The 21,432-nt window shown below is 39.2% G+C and overlaps 1 protein-coding gene across 1 annotated transcript in view; it reads right to left on the bottom strand.

Moving 5' to 3' along the window:
- Positions 1-4,808: 4,808 nt before the first annotated feature.
- Positions 4,809-21,432, bottom strand: part of COG2 (component of oligomeric golgi complex 2) — a 33,274-nt gene continuing 16,650 nt past the window's right edge. The window contains exons 11-18 of the mRNA XM_050894829.1: positions 19,178-19,239; positions 17,745-17,896; positions 16,126-16,326; positions 15,219-15,291; positions 14,391-14,533; positions 11,334-11,473; positions 6,883-7,063; positions 4,809-5,244 (exon numbers count right to left, since the gene is read on the bottom strand). Of these exons, the coding sequence (XP_050750786.1) occupies positions 5,143-5,244; positions 6,883-7,063; positions 11,334-11,473; positions 14,391-14,533; positions 15,219-15,291; positions 16,126-16,326; positions 17,745-17,896; positions 19,178-19,239 (1,054 nt within the window). The 3' untranslated portion in view covers positions 4,809-5,142. The remainder of the gene's footprint in view (positions 5,245-6,882; positions 7,064-11,333; positions 11,474-14,390; positions 14,534-15,218; positions 15,292-16,125; positions 16,327-17,744; positions 17,897-19,177; positions 19,240-21,432) is intronic.

The raw sequence follows: 21,432 nt of genomic DNA, 5'->3' as shown, positions 1-21,432 counted from the left end.
CAGAGACCCCCTTTTATGTTACAATGAAAGTTTTACAGTAATCCAGAGAGACTTCTAGCTTCATCAGCAACATTTTCCTTTAAAATGCTGCCAACAGCACAGGCAGACTTCACTTGTCCCACTGAGACAAGATTTTTTGCCTTGGAAGCAAAAACACATTTAGAGGAAGTTTCTGCAGCCCAGATGGATATGTTCATTTCTTAACTCTATGGAAAAGCTAAAAATAGGGTTTGGTAGCAGTAATGAACTGTGATGGATAAATTCTCATAGCCTGACAGAATTATCTCCAATTTTTTTTTTTTTTAGGGAAAAAACCATGAGGCCTACTATTCCAATACAATTCCATTCCTTGGATTACTTTCTAACCTGAGAGGCATTTATTACAGCCTTATAGTGAAAAAGAACATTACTGGTTAAAGCCCAGATCCATAAACTTTAACATATCCAAACCATATGTTCTTAAAAAATAGTATTAATGGCAATAATCTATACCAGTATAAATGGTGGCTGTGCTGCTACACACGAATAAAGAGGTTTCAGTGGTCCAATCCAATTCTTAAGAGAGTCATAAAGGTTTGAAACATTAAACTGGAACAACAGATTATTAGACGACTCTTGAATTAGGAAGTGAGGAACTGGGAGTGAAATCTTGGTACTAATGAAAGCCTCTCAGTGGAACAAGGATTTCCACCTCTCATCTCTAGATTTGTCTTTAGCACTGATGGCGTTCAGAAGATAACTGCAAACCTCTTTGGTATATGATGCCAGATGTATCCTACAGAGCATGGTAGCTCACTGTCATCCACCATGGCACAAATGTCTATCTAATCCAAACCCACTGGTGCCAGTGGCATGCTGTCGGTGGTGTAGATACGTGACAGATCCTTCTAGCTTAATGGAAGAGACTAATAAATAACACAACTCACTCTTGAGAATACTAGGATTTCAAGTGCTATGATATAGCATCCACGTATTTATCCGATTATACTGTATGTATTCCAGATGCTCTAACATCTGAACACTGTACTTGTATTATATACAGAAGCAATTAACTATAACTATGCAGAGATGGAAAGATGCAAATAAAACCACTTCCAAGTTGCTTTGCCACAGTTCAGTTGGGTTTATGTCCGTAACTACATCCCTTTTTCTGGCTTCCGAAATTTGCTCCAGGTCAGATTTATGTTTTTCAAGACAGTAAGTTGCAAATTATCATGCAATACAGCCAATGATGTAGCTGTAAGCATGCAAGAGGCAGCTTCCAAGTGTTCATACTAATTTAAAAGTTATCCCATTTACTCATTAAAGTCAGAAGGTTGCATCAGCCACAAATAAAATTTCAGACCACAAAATGTTCCCTTTCGATGATGAAGATGGAGGATAATGAAAGGGAGCCCCTGGCCAGGCTGCCAGTAAGTTCTGGGATAAAATGCCATTATTCACAGGTAGGGGCTGCATGCTGTTGGAGGATTCCATACCTTGTTCAGTGGTTACAGGCAGAAAAACAAACAAAATAAATCGACCACCCACAAACCTAAACACTTTTCAGAAAAGAAACTTTGTGGTGGAGAGCACCTCTCCACTGACACCCTGGAGAAGAAAAGGAAGGAAGGAAGGGCAGAGACAGGGAACTAAAAATATAATGGCCACAGCAAGGACTGGGAAGAGAGGTGCTGGAGCAAGTGCTACGGTACCAAAAAGATAAGCTGTCTGTATATGTACCCATTCTCCTAGATCTTCAAATGGTTAAAAAACCCACAGAAACCCCCCAACAAACAAACCAACGCCCCCCCCAAAACCCCCCAACTAAATCTCTCCGCTTCCCCAACAACGTATACTCTCCTGAGACTTGTTTCTGACATCAACTTTATATCTAAAATTTTTATGGCATTTTATACTCTTCACTCTCCTCCAGTGGTCTCCTCCAGTTCCACTAAATTCCTCTGCCAGGCACACAATGATGCACATTCCAAGCATCCTAAGCATCGTGCACACACTCAGCTCTCAGCCGCAGTCTACAGCTCAACAAGTCTAGTGAATGAAGCACCTAAAATCATGCTCTCACAGACGGGAGATTTGGAGAAAGAAAACAAAGACAAGGACAGGGTTTTCAAGTTTCATCAAAACAACATAGTTTATCCCTGAGCATAGCTGACAATTATGCTGATAAGCTTTTAAAAAAAAAAAAAAAAAAAAATCTAGGCCGTTTGCTTCCTCATCCCTCCAGTTCAAGCATGAAAATACAACTGCTGATGGAAAAAGGAGTAAATATTCCTCAATATTGAGTGGTCCAGCCAAATATACATATTGCTAGTTATCTTTGGGTGATGAGGTTAAAACAGTCTGGTCCACTTCTGGTATAACCCACAAACTTGAGAATCCAATTACCATTTTAGAGGAAAACATGCCACTGCTCTTTCCCTCCTCAATGCTATTATACTAAACCTCTTTCAGCTAAATTCCTTCCAGACTTAGAAAGGCATAGCAAGTTTTCTAGAAGTCCTAGAAGGGAAGAAGAAAAAGGCACAAAATCTGCATTACTGTCATGAAGTGAAGTCCACTTAAAAAAAAAAAAATCTGAGGAAGAGAAGAAAGAGGATTAGTAGCAGAAGACACCTCTATCAGAACACACTTACACGGTAGATCCTCTCCTCCCGACTGATCCACAGTATTTGAAAATGCTAAAATTCATTTTACCAAAGACAAAGCCAATTCACACCTCTTCTTTCTTTCAACAGGGGTATCACACAAATTCTTAACTAATGTCGCATTCCACTGAAAGAAAATTAAATGCTATTCAAGTGAACAAAAATAAAAGATGGGGAACTGACATAAAACCAGTGATGTAGACATTTACAGCAATCATAGGACCATTCAATAATTTTGATTTGCTATACAATGTTATTTCCTGCCCTGAAATTAAAGTTGGTCTTCAATGGAAAAGAACAGAGTTCAGCCTGTATACTCAGCAAGCTGATGATGACAAGTAGGAAGTGTTGTTATTGCAGGAAGACGTGGGAAGTCACGTGCAACAAAAGGGCAAGTAATCTTTTCGTGCCTTTTTGGTTTGGTACACAGATTGCATCATTTTCTCTGATTTTGGAGGATACAAAGCAAGCTGTTCTATCTTCAATCACTAGTATGCACAGATCTCAGAACCTGCTACTTTTGTGACAGCTGTTACAGAAGTTTAAATTTATAGAGATACACACCTTCCAAAATAAGAAGTTGCACAATGCATTTACAGTACTACAATCTCAGTCTCAGACTACAACTTACACATTCATTTTATGATAAGAAAACATTGTTGAAAACAGCAGTAGCTAGTGGTAGCAAGACGTCTCTACTCCTGACTCTTAATAAACGAAAATGAAGAGGTGCAGGGAGACCAAGCTTTCTAGGTTCGTCAATTAGAAGCCTGGAAAAATATAATACAGACGACAAACTTCTTGTTCATAAGCAGTAAGAGTTACGTTCATTCAGTAGTGCGTACCTAAGCCCTTGGCTGGCTGAGGATCTCCACATCACTGAATGAGACAAACAGATCTGACATCCAGCAAGTTGGTTCACTTTGCTGTTTCTTTCTTCAGCAACAAATGTGGATGCTCTCTCAGTTGTGCATGTTGCCACGAACAGAGAGATGCTAAGCAAATTAGAAGAGCAAATCCTGCTCTCCATCACTCAGATTGAATGCAAGGAGAATCAACATAATTTTAAGCAGGAGTACTTTACCCACTGCCCCTCTTCATGAAATGAATTTTAGAAAAGTCATAATAATCACCTATCTTAATCGTTTCAAAAGCACAGTGATCACATAGTTGTGTCTTCTCAACTAAAATATGGTCAATTCTCCAACTGTGAGGAATAAAAGCCTTAATGCTGTAAAAGATTTGCTCACTACAACTTCAATGCCACATAACAGTGATGTGCTATGAACTCCGTATCTCTAAGTACTTGGAAGATCTGCATTATCTTTGGCTCCCCCATTAAGACCCAAGCTCTCTAAATATTTTAGAAAGAAATGGTTTTTTTTAATTAACAAACACGAACTAGAATTCCAGTGCTAAACTTTCACAGGGTAAAAAAAAACCAAACCAAACCCACAAACAAAACCTTCCTTCACTCACACAGGGCCTTCTCTCATTTGAAAGCCTTAAATTCACCTCCTGCTGTCCCCAGACTGTGTTATCTGTCCCTCACATATAAAAGAGAAGTGTCAATAGGCAAATCACCCTAGGTTCAAGAGAGCTCTTTGTTAATCCTTCTACCATTTAAAACCCTAATAACACTTTGAAATTTCCTGCTATATAAAGATGCAACTTGTACTGAAGGAACTAGGTCTGAAGCTATAAGAATTCCACATGTATTCAGGCAAAATATTCCCCTGAATTCTAACAGAAAATATAACACAAATCAGAAATAATAAATTCTAGCTTACTGAATTAAGTTTTCGTTCGAAGGAAACCAGGCAGCCTGAATGTAACAGCCAGTAAGTTAGATACTGATACTAGAAATTATTTTTGAAATCTAAAGTACTTTAAGTGCTTTTTTTATGCGGCACTTCTCACCAATAAGGTCTGTGAAAAAAACAAATCCATAAAATGAAAACATTCAAAACCTAAACAAGAGCTAACCACAACCCATGATGAGGGAAAGCAGGTAAGTGCAAAGCAGTGACAAGAAATAGCAGATTCCTATTCCTGTCAGCACTTTCTTTATTCCAGAAGAACTGGAATAAAGTCCCTTTGAAAGCTTTTGACAGCCATCAATGAATACATTTGATTCAAAAACATATGGGACATCAAAAGTTAGGAAGACAATTTATTACACGTTATTTTCATCATATAAGTTCATTCTTCTACATTTTAAGATGTACAACAAAAATAAAAAAACATTTTCTTCCACTTTTATTCTACAGTAGAAAGTTTAGAACTTTTGATTGCTTTCCATATAATGGAAAACTACAGTAAATTCTCAGTCTTTTGGTGAAACAAGCCTATCTTGACAGAAGATGCACTGATTTGTTGCTCGAGATACATTAGGAAGCACTTCATTGCTACTTATTTGGTAAAATAAAGAAGAGTTAAATTCTCTCTCTTTTAGGGACATTGTTTATCTTCAATCACATGCTTTCAAAAATATCTAGGATTGTTCCGCTGTAGCCTGATCCTTGGCAGTTAGAACCAGCTCTGTAAGGGCTGAAAAGCTTTTTATGCTGCTTGTTTCCAGTCCCATCTTTCGTATCTAAAAAGACACAGAAGAAACATTAATTTTCTTTAAAACATCAAAAGCTCACTAATTATTCTACTTAAAACATTTAGCAAAGCATATGTTTTGTCCTGTATCAACGTGTGGCAAAAACCCACAACTGCATATAGTGCACACTATAAAAAAATTTGTATCCAACTTTGCTCAGTTAAGTCTTTCCAGTTAATGTAGTGTCTTTGCAGGGAGATCTTTAACCATCTTCTAGGCAACTTGTAACTAAAGCCAGTGGGAAGTTTTCCAATGGAACAGTCAGAAAGAGAAACTTGGCTGTAAGTTTGTTTTTAATGCATTGATTTCAACTGAAATTTTTTCAAACCCCAAATGAGGTTTCTGGGCAAAACTTTAAAGATAAACATGAATACATCCAAGAACGGCCAACAGCATGATGATGAAAGCATTTCAATAGGCTGCAAAAGCCTATGGTTCTAGCCTCAAACTTCCTGGGGGATGCAAACAGCTCTACAAATAGAGAGGTTGCTACGAGTCATTTCTTACCCAGGAAATCTATTGCTCTGACAATTAGAAAAATAGGGCCATGAGAAAACTAAGAGTGCACTGAAAAAGAAAAATCTGGATGTAAATAAAACATAATGAAATGATTCTGAAAAGACGTTTGCTGCTGGAACTCTTTGTAATGTTCACATGTACCAAACCAGCTCCTAAATGACTACGAGTAATCTATCCCAGTTCAGCTTAAATTCACATTGCAGTGATGTTAGGGCACATAATGGGAATAAAAGAACAAAAGCCCAACCCCAGCCAAAACCGGCCAAATAACAGTTCTTGTTAGTAAGATTTCCGTACTTCCACCCAAGTCTTCTTCCTTTGTGATAAGTCTCAGATATGAGAAAAGCATCTGCTCACACAGAGGCAGACTTTATCTACCTGTTACAATGCATCAACAGCATCTGCTCATAAACAAGGCTGATGACAACTGCTTGGCAACTGATGATATGGACTTGCACTTGGAAGCTTGTTTACTTCTACGTATAATTTTCAGAAATAAATGAGTACAAAATAGTACGCTTATACAATTTGATGTAGCTACTGCACACATTTTCTGGAATATTTTCTTCTTTTATTTGTTTTGTTATTTAAGGTTTCATATTTGGCACTGAAAGGAACTTACAGTTACGCAGCACAACAAATAAGGCTAACGTCTTCAAAGCTCTTGGGGATAGACCCTTGACTATACAGTAAGTCAAGGCTGGAAATATCCAGAGAGAAGGCAAACAAAAGCAGGGCCATAAAGATGTTTCCATCAGAGCTAAGGAAGGTCCCTGCCCTCTGATCTGTCCACACAGTGTTTCTTCTTTGCGCTTCTAAGCACTAAGCAGTACTTGAATTCTGAATAGTAAGAAATACAAGCTTTGCATTTGTGTAAGAAAGGACAGGAAAGCATGCATTGCTCAAGTGGTATCTACAGTCACCAAGGTCTCAAGTCACCTCCGTTATATAGATGTGGAAAAAGCAAAGCAAAAACCCCAAAAACCAAAACCACACTGACAAAGCCTTCAAGACCAAAAAACTAAGTCAAGCTTCCCTTTTCTCCTCTGTCTCACTCCCTTCCAAAACCAGTAATAATAGTAAACAAATTTGTTTCTCATAACTTACTTGTTCTCCAAAATACTCAACGTCTAGGGCCAGCTGAAGTCGGATTTTGTTATCGTCACTCATGCCCCCATTTGTACCAACAGGGTTTGAAGTTGCAGTTCTTCTGGCTTGCTTCAACCTTTTTAGGCTCTCTTCCATTTTCTTAACAGAACTTAGCACGTCAGATACAGTTTCATAATACCTAAATTAAGGAAGATTAATGAGAAAGAAAAAAATTACACTTTTACAGAAAAAACTACTTGATACACATCAGTACATCACTGGCCCTGAGAAAAATGCTGAACAATGCTGGGAGGAATGGTTTTCCTTGCGAGGAAGCTACTTATGTTTCCATCATTATCAATTAATCAGTATTTCCATCATTAGTTCTAGAGGTCAATCTGAAGACTGCTATTCAGTGTTGAAGCCTCCTTCTCATCACAACATTTTTGACGTGCTCAAAATGTTTGAACTCAATAGAGACCAAGGAATGCAATTGCTCAATTTCAATCAGTCTGAATCAGCCTTTATTTACAACCAATAGAGCGCTAAGTAAAATTCCTTTTACAAACAGGACGAGTAACAGTGTGACAGACCAAAAAATACATAGTTTTAAACAAGTTATAGAAGCGTACATGTATATGAGAGCATGCAAGTGCACACCAGTCAGAAATGTCTATTTCTAAAATGAAGAAACTGATTTAAATAGGACTCTCAGGAAGCTGGCAGGAAAAGTCAGAAGAACACCAATGCCAAGTTAGAAATGGTATAGATGGAATAAAACACCACTTTCCGCTGTATTGGGTTTGCGTGGCAAGGTTTTGGTAGCAGGGGGGCTACAGGGGTGGCTTCTGTGAGAAGCTGCTCCTATGTCCGATAGAGCCAATGCCAGCCGGCTCCAAGACAGACCCGCCGCTGGCCAAGGCCGAGCCCATCAGTGACGGTGGTAGCGCCTCTGGGATAACATATTTAAGAAGGGGGAAAAAAGTTACTGCGCAGCAGCAATTGCAGCCGGAGAGAGGAGTGAGAATATGTGAGAGGAACAACTCTGCAGACACCAAGGTCAGTGAAGAAGGAGGGGGAGGAGGTGCTCCAGGCGCCAGAGCAGAGATTCCCTGCAGCAGAGGTGAGGCAGGCTGTCCCCCTGCAGCCCATGGAGGTCCACGGTGGAGCAGATATCCACCTGCAGCCTGTGGAGGACCCCACGCCGGAACAGGTGGATGCCCAAAGGACGCTGTGACCCCGTGGGAAGCCCGCGCTGGAGCAGGCTCCTGGCAGGACCTGAGGACCCGTGGAGAGAGAGGAGCCCACGCTGGAGCAGGTTTGCTGGCAGGACTTGTGACCCCATGGGGGACCCACGCTGGAGCAGTCTGTTCCTGAAGGACGGCACCCTGTGGAAGGGACCCATGCTGGAGCAGTTCGTGAAGAACTGCAGCCCGTGGGAAGGACTCATGTTGGAGAAGTTCATGGAGGACTGTCTCCCATGGGAGGGACCCCATGCTGGAGCAGGGGAAGAGTGTGAGGAGTCCTCCCCCTGAGGAGGAAGGAGTGGCAGAAACAATGTGTGATGAACTGACCGCAACCCCCATTCCCCATCCCTCTGCGCCGCTCCGGGGGAGCAGGTAGAGAATTTGGGAGTAAAGTTAAGCCCAGGAAGAAGGGAGGGGTGGGGGGAAGGTGTTTTTAAATTAAACTCATTTTTTTTCCCAAGTCAAGTCTGTTTTGCCTGTGATGGTAATTGCTGAGTGATCTTCCTGTCCTTATCTCGACCCACGAGCCTTTCGTTATATTTTCTCTCCCCTGTCCAGCTGAGGAGGGGGAGTGACAGAGTGGCTTTGGTGGGCACCTGGCATCCAGCCAGGGTCAACCCAGTACACCCACATACTGGGATCCACATTAAAGAAAGCATAGAATCAAACAAGGTACACAAATCAACTAATCAACAAAAGTTCAAAAAGCCTTACGGACTGAAATCCCATGCCTAAATGGGAAGGGCATAATATCATATAAATTAACAGATGCCCAGGACAGCAAGTTGTTAAGAATAGCTAAGAGGAGAAAACAGATGTAACAATGGGAAATTAGAGGATCCATAAGAGAAGTGACCAGATTGAGCTATGTTCTATAACTGGCTAAAATCTGTAACTTTCCAAGAGCCTCTCTATGACAGTGATCAAACTACTACTGTAAGAATTAAGAAAGTTGAAAGAATCTTCCCGATGCTTACTTTTAAACAGGGAGGCAACAGACAGCAGGCAAGCTTTTTTAAGGGATAATTAGACAGGAATGGCTAAAGAAAAAGTGCTTGCCAGTGCCATGGAAACTGTTTCAAGATACCATTCTACAAAAAGTAAAAGTATACCAATAAGTCAACCATGCTCTCTTTGTATCTTGGTATTTCCTAGTCCCACTCACTTGTGAAGACCTACTTCTGCTGTACTTTGAAGTTCTTCTGTCATTTAAACAAGTTTAGTCCTCACTGATTTTTAACCAGTTTATGTTCTTTTCTGTCTTTCTCATTTGGATGCAAGAAGATATTGTCACAGCAGGAAATTAAATTAATTACTCACATCTGCATTCTCAATGAAGAAACTACAATATTCCTCCATTTAAGACATTGAGTTTCTTCGTCTCTTCTCTTATTCAGTGAGGATAAGACATTTTAAAACAAACTGATGAAAATAGTAACAACAAATCAGGAAAACAGAATTCAACAGAAAATTCTAAGGAATTAACAAATGAACCTGCCAATCTTATCCGTTTTTAACCACTACCACTGTGTTTAACCTAGCACTTTAGTCGGTTTTGGTAACGCTGACACGGAAGTGAGAAACTGCTTTTTGGGGGAAAAACAGCTCTGGCTGGATCCAAGGAACTACAGAACAGCTACTTTGTGTGGTGTCACCAGATTCACTGAAGACAAGAATTCACTCTAAGATATTTTAGCTTTACAAGCATGCAACTTGACATTCCAGAAACCTTTGGAGTCCTTCAGCAATGTTACTTAAACAAACATAACTGCTGTGGGTTAAGAATAAGCTTCTTTTTATGGACTAGTAACTGGTTAAAAGAAGAGACACCAAGCTTGAAAAAGCAGTTCTTGTGCAAAATGGAAGTGACCAGTGGAATCCAGACCAATCTATGCTTAGCCCTGTCCAAAATACTTAAGAATAATTTTAAGGACCATTGGTGAATATTTGAGTGTCAAAATTGTCTTATAATTTTAAGTTTATTCTGAATAACCAAAAAAGTGAGTGCAAAGCACTGCAGATGCATTGGGCATTAATAAGTACCTGAGATGTGCCAGAAGTGGAGCAGCAGGGAGGGATAAGGAGGCGAAGGGTGGGCAAGAACTCACTTTCTGACTACAGTTTAAAGCCTCAGTATTATGTGGCTAATTCTCAGAAAACATCAATCCAATGCTCAGCAGCAGTCAACAGACAAGATAATATGCTAAGAATTATTTGGAAAACCATGTAAGGACAGACAGAAATTACAGCATCACACTGTAACCTGCATGGACTCTTCTGATCATACCATCTATGACCAGAAAGAACAAAGAAAACCAGCAAACAACAACTATAAAGATGGGGAGAGGAAAGAAACATCAAAATAGGCTACGGGGACTCTTTGGTCTGAAGCAAGATTACAGAGATATAAAAAAAATTATAGCTGGCGCAAGGAATAAATTGTCCACAATGCCAGAAGTATGGGGTATCCAGTGAAATTATCTGGCAGAACTTCCAAACAAAAGCCAGTATCGCTTTCTCATGTTACACAGTTTAACTGGTTGAACTCACAGAATGCAACATCCCACAGCAGTATGAATTTAAAATACAGCTAGACAGACAGAAACAAAATCCATTAAAGAACTTAATGCAGATGGATATTCATGCTCAAGAAGTCCTCAGGATGCTAACTAGGAAACAGGAAATCTACTAAAGAAAGTATTGCTTTATGACTGCCTTATTAAACTGTGAACAGTTAGCTCTTCAGCAGTTAAAAAAAATCCACAGCTTTTTTTTTTAAACCACTAAAAAGCTGGATAATCATTACATACATTAAAAGAGTCAAAGGAAAGTAGAACTCAAGTTTTTTGAAAATGCGACCATTGTTCACTGAAAATAACATGAGGTTAAGGTCTTACGTCAATTCTGAAACAAAAAGCAAATTTTTAGTTCACTGTTGTATTACTAGAGCTAGACAATTTTTCAAACGCCCTATCCACCACATCATGGTTTGCGCAGATCTCAGCGGAAGCCAGGTCTCTGGATTCCCTGCCCTGCTTTTCATCTGCTGAATACACAACACCAGAGTAAATCTGAAGAAATACACCCTACCGAAAGAGTGGTATATTCTTGTTTTCTTTACAGTTGTGTTAATTCATAGTGTTTTGGTTTTTTCCCTGTGCCCATTCAACGGACACTGGAGTTTTTAATTAATGCAAAGAATGTTCTGTATGGTTCTCTTACTTTTGTGTGCTTTTGGAGAGGGCACCTTCCAACCATTGATGAATCATGGGCTGCTTCAATGTATCTTTGTATTCACTCTGCAGTCGGTAGAAGGGCTTAAGAGCACTGTCAACATAAGGTGAAGCTTTAGTTGGCACCTCCTGGTAGATGACAGGGAAACAAGGTGGGGAAAAAGAACCAGTAATTTACTTACTGAAGTATCAACACCGAATTCTAGTGCATGTATAAAACACTAAGCCTGCACCTAAGCGAAGAGATACATACTCCAATCATGACAAATCAATGAAGAGGTCATCATACATAGGAAAGACACCATCACAAAATCATTCAGTAGTGTTATACAACATGATACAATATAGAACAAAGTTCAAAATGACCAAAGCTTTTTGAGAGATGTATGTGCCAGCCAGCCACTCCTATTATCAGGGCACGATCCTGAATGCACTTTCTGCTCACACTGATTTCAGAGAAAGCTGAGCAGACTCAGTGTCTACAACAGACTATTATATCTTTGTTAAAATACCTACTGTTTTGTACTATACTTCACTAAACTGAAGACATTGTTCCTTCTGTTCTTATACCATCCCGCTCCCTCGGTATATTTTCCAGAAGAATGCTTTTGGGATAACTAATATTCCCTCATTATCTTCTTCTCAGCTAGTTTTGGCTGCAGAATGCTTCATCTCTCCAGGGATGATCCACACATAGCTTGGGTGAACCCCGTGCACTGCAAAGCAACAGAACATATCTAGGGTACACAAAGCCTCTTGACTCCTGAAATACCTCATTAACCTCTTAAGAGTTCCAAGTCTTAGAACTTGGCCAAGCAAAAGAGTCTTTGCACATTCGACTCCTGCAAAGACTATACTCATGCCAAATTCTGAATTCTGCTGAAAAATCAAAGTATTAGAACACAGTAAAAATAAAGTTGCCAGAACTGAACATGACTGTAATAATGTACCGTCTCTGCCCAAGTCGTCTCTCTCCTGTTTATCAGTTCAGGCTTTGCACCATGTAAAGCCAGTTAGACTGACGGCCAAGAGAACAATGCAGTCACACTCAGGGAGTACAGAACTCAAGCTAGCAACTCGACTGACTTGAAGGTGGCCAGGTCCTATGTCTTTGTTTTGGCACAGTTAGCCCACTATCTGCTTAAACATCCCATGGGCAACTGAGAGATGATGGCAGTCCACTAAATCACTACACAGAGTTTGCTTTCAGATAACTGAGCTAAGCACTGTAGGGTTGTTGGGTTTTTCACCCTCCTTGGACTTACATACTTTGTTCTACTCTTTCCTTAAGTAAAAATATTCTCTGTTAAAGACAGAACAATCTAGTCACTACATAGATGAATTTATTAGCCTTGAGGTTGTTTCTGCTTTTTAAATACAATTTCTGATTAAGTATGTCCTTAAAACTAAGATAGTGAGAAACCCTAGTAATAAACTGAAGTAATAAACTACTCCCTTAGGAACAATTTCTCTTCCAGCTTACCCAAAGAAAATTTAATATCCTTGAAAGAAGTAGACTTAACTGCTCTAATTTTTTCCATTTAGCCATTGAAAAAGTACAGCATTGCTGGTGGCAGCGCAGTTTCTGTGATAGCCAGGAAAGTGCTTTTGATTTTGGTGAGCCAAGGCAATCCTCCCCCCACCCCCAACCAAAAACACCCCACAAACAAGTAGAAAGAGCAAGCAAGGGGAGAGGGGTGAATGGGAGAGAACTGTGTCCTCGCCCATTTCAGCCTGCCTTCTGTGTTCAGATTAGGCAAGGAGTAGTAGTCTGTGGCTCCAGTTACTCAAATTTTTCCCTATTGCATGAATGATACCAAGCTAACTACCGACACGACTGTGCAGACAGACTGACAAAGGCAAGTCACAGTAGTAGAACAAGCCAAGATCAGACAACTGGTTTTGGTACCTGTCCTGGTTTCAGCTGGGATAGAGTTAATTTTCTTCTTAGTAGCTGGTACAGTGCTGGGTTTTGGATTTAGTGTCAGAATTCTGTTGATAACATGCTGATGTTTTAGTTGTTGCTAAGTAGCACTTATCCTAAGTTAAGGACCTTTCAGTTTCCCATGCTCTGCCAGCAAGCAGGTGTGCAAGAAGCTGGGAGGGAGCACAGCCAGGACAGCTGACCTGAACTAGCCAAAGGGGTATTCCATACCATGGAACGTCATGCCCAGTATATAAACTGGAGGGAGTTGGCCAGGAGAGGCGGATTGCTGCTGGGGCATCGGTCAGTGGGTGGTGAGCAACTGCATTGTGCATCACTGGTTTTTTTTTTTTCTTCTTTTTTCCCCCCTCTTTTTTTTTTGTTATGTTCCTTTTTATTACTACTATTATTATTATATTTCATTATTATTATTGTTAGTATTATATTTTACCTTAGTTATTAAACCGTTCTTATCTCAACCCATGAGTTTTACCTTTTTCCCCCAATTTTCTTCCCCATCCCACCGGGAGCAGGGGGGAGTGAGGGAACGGCTGCATGGTGCTTAGCTGCTGGCTGGGGCTAAACCACGACAGTACCGTATTTCACCATTACTTTTTATTAGTTTCTCAACAAATTACTCTTTTTAGCCATTCTCCTCTTGTTCCTTCTGTGCAAGATACTTCTTGAATCAAATCCACGCAGCTAGCTCACTGGGAAGAAGTTTCTTGACATAGCAGGCAGAAGTGTCATCCTCCCAAAAGAAGCCTGCCACTCAGCAGCACTGCATCTTATGGCATATACTATGACATGAGGGAAACATGTTTATTCTCATTAACCCTTTTTCTTTTGCACATCAACAGTTCTACTCCTTGCCCTTCCTTCTATCTCAGGCCTGTGCTCTCATCATTGCTACCCTACCTAAAATTTTGAAAATACCATTTTTTTTTTCCATTGCAATGAGGTAAACAGTAAATCACTAAATTATCTCAAGGTATTTAACAGGGCTCTTGACTGTCAAGCAGATATGGACAGGCCTGAAGAACTCATAAATGTACTGCCCGGTTAGCATTCTTAGCATAGGCCTTTCTGAGATTCATTTTTTCATCTGCAACCAGCACTGACCTTATTGGTTCTCCTATACAATCTTGGAACTTCCAGTGCACTCTTCAGGTAAGCAAAGGAGGACTCACTGAGATCCTGGATAATCCTGTTATTCAAGGCAGGCACGCAGGCTGATAAAGAAGTCTTTGAGTCTTCCAAGGCTCCTATTGAAGTAAAAATGCTAAAGTTTAAACTGAGCTACCCTGCCCAATCACAACATAAATTATGTGAACCCCTCCATCATCCCAATCTCACTCACTATCCTAGATGGCTGCTGGGAGGGAGCAGCATAAATACTTAATTGCTTCTGTCCTCTGAAGTTAAGGTATTTAACTATTAAACTTTGATAACTCTCCTCCCTGCATGATTCCTCAGGCCAGAGAGAGAAAATCTTTTTAGAAAAATATTTTAGTTTCAACTGGATAATGGAAAGCCTCTCTTTACTTCTTCCCGATTTCCTCTACAAGTAGGAGTTTAAAGATATGGTATGAATCTTCTAGTCTAAGGTCCCCCACTTCTTGGAGAAGCATCCTAATTACTGGACAATGACAAGTTACTTCCAAAAAAAAAAAAAAAAAAACCAAAAACAACAAAAAAAGCCCCCAAACCCAAAGCACTGCGGACTCACTCAATTTTAATCAAACGTTTTCCAGACTCAACGCGTCTGTTCAAGATAGTTTCTATTTAACAATTTAAATCCAAAGCAAGCTTCATTAAGTAATAAACATCAGTATTTTCAAATTTTTCATTGTAAATAACGAAACTGTGTATAAAAGCTGATTTTGTTTGGTTAGCAGCGGGGATTTGGGAGAAAGGGGAAAGAGACTAAATTCAGGCTCTCAACTTTACCTGCAATACAAGATACATTCTTGAAGCCAATCATTTCAAGTTTTGGTTTAATCATTTCTAAGATGTCGGGAATCTGAACAAAAAAACCCAAAAGAGATACAGTCATGTTATAAACATATTTTAATTACTTTTCCTACATTCTGTAAGTTTCCAGTGCATCAAAAGACACCTTCAATCTTCTCTATATTTTTACTGCATTTATGGGAAACCAGTACTAGAAGAATACAATATTCATGGGAATTAAGGCCTATGCACTAAATCCCCTACCTTACTATTGTCCTCAGAGGAAATAATTTAGAATTATCAAAATATTATCAACCCAGATGCAACTTACAACTTCACAAATTACAGAAATTTCAGCCTTATTGACCAAAAATACAAAGAAGTCATTCCTACTGGAAGAAAATTAATACCATACATCTCTCTTCAAGATTCTGGATCATTAGTAAAGTATAATCATGATGATACAACCTTTTTCAACCTCAAAGACTAAAACCAGCAAACATTTAAATGAGAACATAATATTAAAGCTGAATATTGCACCACACTCCAAGGTGCAACAGAGATTTTACTAGCAAAGGTAAGACTCTGGCACAGTGACACTCTGCACCAAAAATGAGCAGAAACATATTATTTTACAGGTTAAGTCCAGCAGCTACTGATAAAAACAGTTTAAATACCTGAAGTGATTTCTCTGTAATCTGCCATTCCAAATAAGCACAGAGTAGACCATTTATTTCAGGCGATATTTTCTACATCAGACTACTCCAGTTTGTAGCATTTAAGATAAAAAAATAGCTTTATGGTACATTATTTTAAACAATTTAACATCCTTGACAAGATGCCAAACAATATTGGTACACAGATCAACAAAGACTCTTTTGTAAGTAAAGTCACAAGCACAAACCTGATCCTGGAGTTTGTCCAGATCTGCAGCAACATATACCAACTGAGTACTAGATATAGAAGGCAATGGCTGACTTTCTGGAGAAGACCCATTCCCTTGGTCCTCACTAGGGTTGAGGCTTACAGAAGATTCCTTTCTACCAGCTGGCACAGATTTTTTGCTTTCTTTCGTATTCTCACTGGAAATGGGCCTTACGGAAACCTGAAACATGAAATTGAGATGTGAACCCTAGCAATAGTGAAGGCAGTTAAAGCTGGACAAACAGAAACAGTATATAAAGGATTTGTAAGTTCTCAGCATTAGAATGCCACACTTACAAGGGATATTAGCATTCCTAAATTATGTTAAAAAAAGATATTTTTTAACCAGTTTTTGGTGCACTAAGGAGTTGGATGATCTGGAGCAAATTTGTCAGTATAGTAGAGGGCAGTCCAGTCCTACAGCAATTTTCACCTGTGTGGTGTTCAAATGAACTACTGTACTGGAGAAATGTGCAAGACCAAAAATCTGATCATTATCTGCTTCGCAGAAACACAGTTTATTTTCATATGCTGGAATACAAAATTCATAATCACTCACTGCTGTCAACCCCTTTCTCCCACCTCCTCAAGCCCTCTGCTGTCAGGCACGTGCTTCACTCAACTACTGTGTTTTAACTCTCCTACTTATCAGTACTTCTCATGAGCCAATTTAGCTGAGAGAACTGAGTCACTGAGTCTTAAGAAAAGGATAAAGGGAGATCTTACTGCTGTCTTCGACTACCTAAGGGGCATGTATAGAGAAGATGGAATCAGACTTTTCCTTGAGGTACAGTGACAGAGTAAGAGGCAATGGACGTGGACTGTAGCAAGGGAAATTCTGATCAAATATGAGGAAAAAGTGGTCAGTCATCGGACCAGGGTTCCCAGAGAGGCGTGAGATCGCCATCTTTGGATATACTCAAAATTCAACTTGAAAAGGCTCTGCACAATCTTATCTAAGCTGGGCCTGTTTTGAGCAGAAATTGGGACCAGATGACCTCCAGAAGTCCCTTTAAATCCCACTTATTCTATCATGCTGTCTTTCTACAACACAAGAAACAGGGAAATTTGCATGGCTGGGAGCAGGGAGTAGAAGAGCAAAGCACAACCTCTCCTGTGCAGAAGCAGGGAATCATTGATGTTGAGTCAGTTGCCCATGAAACTTCCAGTTTTACAGTCTCAACACTGAGCAACTGATCTGGATTAACTTACCCCCTTTTTTTTTTTTGCATGGTTAGTTTTCACCTGTTTCAGTTTCACAACCTTGTTCACTGTATCAGTGAGTAAACACACAAACAGAACAAAACCAAAAGATTGTGGCTACTTCTTTCAGTGGCAGAGGCAGCCTTAAGCATATATGGAAGTACAGCCTTGGCAACCATCAGTATACGCAGCAGCACTGGTATTTGTGGTTAACAACATATTTTGCAGTGATACTTTTTATAAAACAAACTCATGAACAAGTTGAAAGTGTTCTTGATAAAGAATGTTAAGTTCAGGAAAAAAGTGCTTAAAAGGAGGTCACATACTTTGTTTCAAAAGATCTCTTACTGATAGACATACCCAATCACCAAAACCATAAGCATGCTGTTCTCTTACCTCACCAATGAACACAGAGTAGCGTGCCAAAATTTGCAGACTAAGTTTCCACAGACGGTGTGCTAATAACGGTAAAAACATTTGATCTGACCAGCACTTCAGAAGACTCATCCAGACCATGTGAGTGGCCAAAAGACAGTATGAGCTGCCAGCTAGAACAATCAGACAACAAAGGTCAAGTTCCTAAGCACATTTTAAAAAGATGTAACATCAGTGTAATTGCATTACCTGAGATTTAAAAAAAAAAAAAAAAAAAGGTTAAAAAAAAAAAAGTCTTCCAAAGAGACACAATCACAAAGCTAGCAGAGAGGATTTATTAAGCTTTGTCTGAAACAAACTCTTAAAATATTAGCTCCTCGTTGCCTTAGATTTCAAATTCCACTCAGTCTTGTTGTAGCTGTGCAGGCAAAAGCAACAAACGAGAATTTGCCTGCAAAGGCAGGAACAGCTTGGCCAAATAATCCACTTCAGGAGATAACATTTCCAGGATAATTTTTGGCTGTCTTATGAAGAAGTTATATTAGACATGCTTGCCAGCCATAACAGTAATACTAAACTACTGATCCTGTCACAGTTATATCACAGATATCTGCTAGAAATATTTATTTAAAACACGGTAGGAATATCCATATTTAAACCAAATACTTCTAAAGCAGTTCATACACTAACATTTTATAGCATACAATTAGAGAGCTAAGGAATGTGTCTGCAAGTTCCAGGCAAACGCCTTGAAGTGGTAGGATTTATGCATTTCGTCTCCATTAGGACTTTCTTCTCCTTGCTCTCTTCAGAGAGCATGTGCGTACATATAAACACACACAGACACACATATTTACGTGGTTCTTAGCTGCCTTCTTTCTAAGTATTTACTCTGTTAACTGAAGTAAGTTTTTCTGATTACAATATACTTCTAATGAATATACCAGGTTTTCCCTTCCACTCTAATCCTTTCTGTGCATACCTCCTCATCTGCTCATAAACCAACGTATGTTTTTGGAGCAGACACCAACAATATAAAACATAGCAAGCCTAAATGCTGCCAACAGATAGCCATTTTCACCTCTACATAGCCCTACAACAATTAAGAAAACTATGCCCAATAACACAGCATAGCCTTTTGGTTGTCACTTAGAGGATGCCAAATGCCAATTTAGTTCCTTTTTGTACTGAGGGGACAGTTCCACAAATATGTTAATGGCTGCTGCCAAAAGGGGTGTTTTTAGTAAGTAAAGTGATCGCTGAACAATACTCTCATATTGCCTTCGCTATAAAAATCTATTATACTGTTTAATCAGTTCATCAGAAAACAGAAAGCTCATGTGAACCTGCGGGATGTATGTTACTAAATACTCAACAGACAGACAGTAACCACTGCTACTTACACCACTGATTCCTCCACAATAGAGAAATTATTTTTTGCAATAAAAGTTTACCTGGTGCTTCCTCTAGTGTATCTGAAAGTGCTTCTTCTAAGGCTCCTGCTATTTCTCTGAATCTGAGAGACAGAACAGTTTTGAATATTACAATTCAACAATTGCTTAAATTGATGCCTAAACATCTTTTGAATGTTTATTTCAATATTATTTCAATGTGCTATCAATGCTACACAGATTTTAAACGTGGGGTTATTTTTGCCCAACATAAATTGGGATATAAACCAGACCAACATTCAAACACTTGAAAGAGAACCTTTGACATTTTACAGGCAGATACAAAGCTTATACTTTGGGAAATTATCAAAGTCACGGTTGCAAACATTATCAAAATGATAGCTCACAGAGTGTCAAGTCCTCAGCTTTTTTGAGGAGTGAAGTTTTTAGTTTTGTTACTGTTTTTAAACTAAAAGTGAACACATTGTCTCATACTTGCTTTAGCTGACCTTCAGATACGTCATGTGACACTGGAGGCTTCAGCTTTCTACATGTTTGTTAATGAACAGTGGCATAAGGTTCTGCAAACAATTCTGTACCTGATAAAAATCAATAGTTCCTCACAGGATACCTTGACCCCCGTTTTTAAAAATTCACCCTTCAAAAAAAGTAAAAAAAAAATCCTGCCTCCCCAATTTTTTAGGTATAACAGCAAAGTTAATATTGAAACCTCTGATACTTTTCCATATTTAAAGCGTATTGGATAAACAACATAGCATTTCCCTCATCTAAAACTTGTCAAGCAAGAGCTGCAGAAAATTCTTCTTTAACCAGGTTTTCCCTCTAAATGCTGAAACAAAGCTATCATTTTAAGCTCCCCTATAGCAAGTTCTATTGTCATTGGTTTCCCCTTTCTTGCTTTTATGTGCATCATAGTAACTCTGTAAGCCTTTCTATGAAACTTACTAATTATGAACCTGTAAGGCTCCTCTTAAAGCCTCTTAACTGTCATTTCCAGATCAGAACAGGGGCCCACCTGGCTTTTCTCGTTCAAACTCCTAATGGACTAGATGCATGTTTAGCAACTAAACATATTTCAGAAATACTTGTGAAATGGCTTCAAAACCTCATTCCTGCCTATGCACTGCTTCCACCGACATAGCAGTGTCTTTAAATCTTATGGTGAAAAGGATTAGAGAATGGAATCAGATTTTTAACAATGACATAATTTTTGCTGAATGTTTCTTACATAGGAAAAAAATTTTCCCAATGTGGGGTTCACTACAGTTCCACAATCAGTTGTGCTGACATAATTGAAGGAATGGCAAGGGAAAGAGTTACTGGGGCTGTTTGTGCCAGCTCTGCTACAGAAGAAATGCCTGTACATCCATCTGTTCCTCAAAGGATCGTTTGTAAAGGCTTTAGTGAGGGCTGACTGTTCTGGGTAATTTCTGTAATTGAAAAAAGAAAAAAATCCAACAATCTTAACTATAGATGCCATAGTGTGAGATAATACTTCAATAAAAATCCTGTATGACTTAAGGATATTAACATGTATCAAAGAAAAAGCTTCCCTGATACATATAATGAATATGTTGCATTATTTTCACAGTTGTGCACTAAAGAATTCATGGGCACTTCCGAAAGTTATCAGATTATTCCAACATATAGGAATAATATGGTCAAAGATGAACCAGCTGCTGTTATCCAATCATTTATTGAAATAGTGCACTATTTAGATTTACAGTAATCTTGAATTAAAGGGAAATGATTTTTTTTGAAGTTTTTTTTAATCAGTCAGAGCTCAAAATACCTAATGGGAAAGAACATTTTTAACAGAAAGAATATGCTGAAGCTCCATTTCAATTTTATGAGCAAGAGTATCAAAGTTTGATCAGGTGGTCACTTAGAAAAGTTGCACTTTCAAACAAAAGGGGCAGACTCACAGACGTATTAATGATATACATCTGTTAAAAGGTTCATAATGGCTACAGTTCCATGGACATTTTTAGTCTGTGCACTCAGCACTGCTACTGTAGTGAGTACTCCTGCCCTTTCCCTTGGGCCAGCACGAATATTTGTACAGTTAAGTGGTTTGGAGAAATTGATTGGAGTTGAATGTCAGCCTTTTTTTGCCCAGGGTAACAGATCCTCATATCAGTTCACTACACAGCTGCAGGAACAGATGTGCAAGCAAAAAACCAAACCAGGATGTCAGAGGCTGGGGCTACCATTTTATAAAACGCAGTGAACCACCAAAACACTAAGACCCGGCTCCCAACCCCATGCTCCTGTCACTTACATTAGCTCCAGCACTC

Source organism: Gymnogyps californianus, chromosome 3 (assembly GCF_018139145.2).
Source record: "Gymnogyps californianus isolate 813 chromosome 3, ASM1813914v2, whole genome shotgun sequence".
NCBI lineage: Eukaryota > Metazoa > Chordata > Aves > Accipitriformes > Cathartidae > Gymnogyps > Gymnogyps californianus.
Note: the sequence above shows the minus strand (reverse complement) of the source record. Positions and strands in the feature narration are given on the sequence as shown.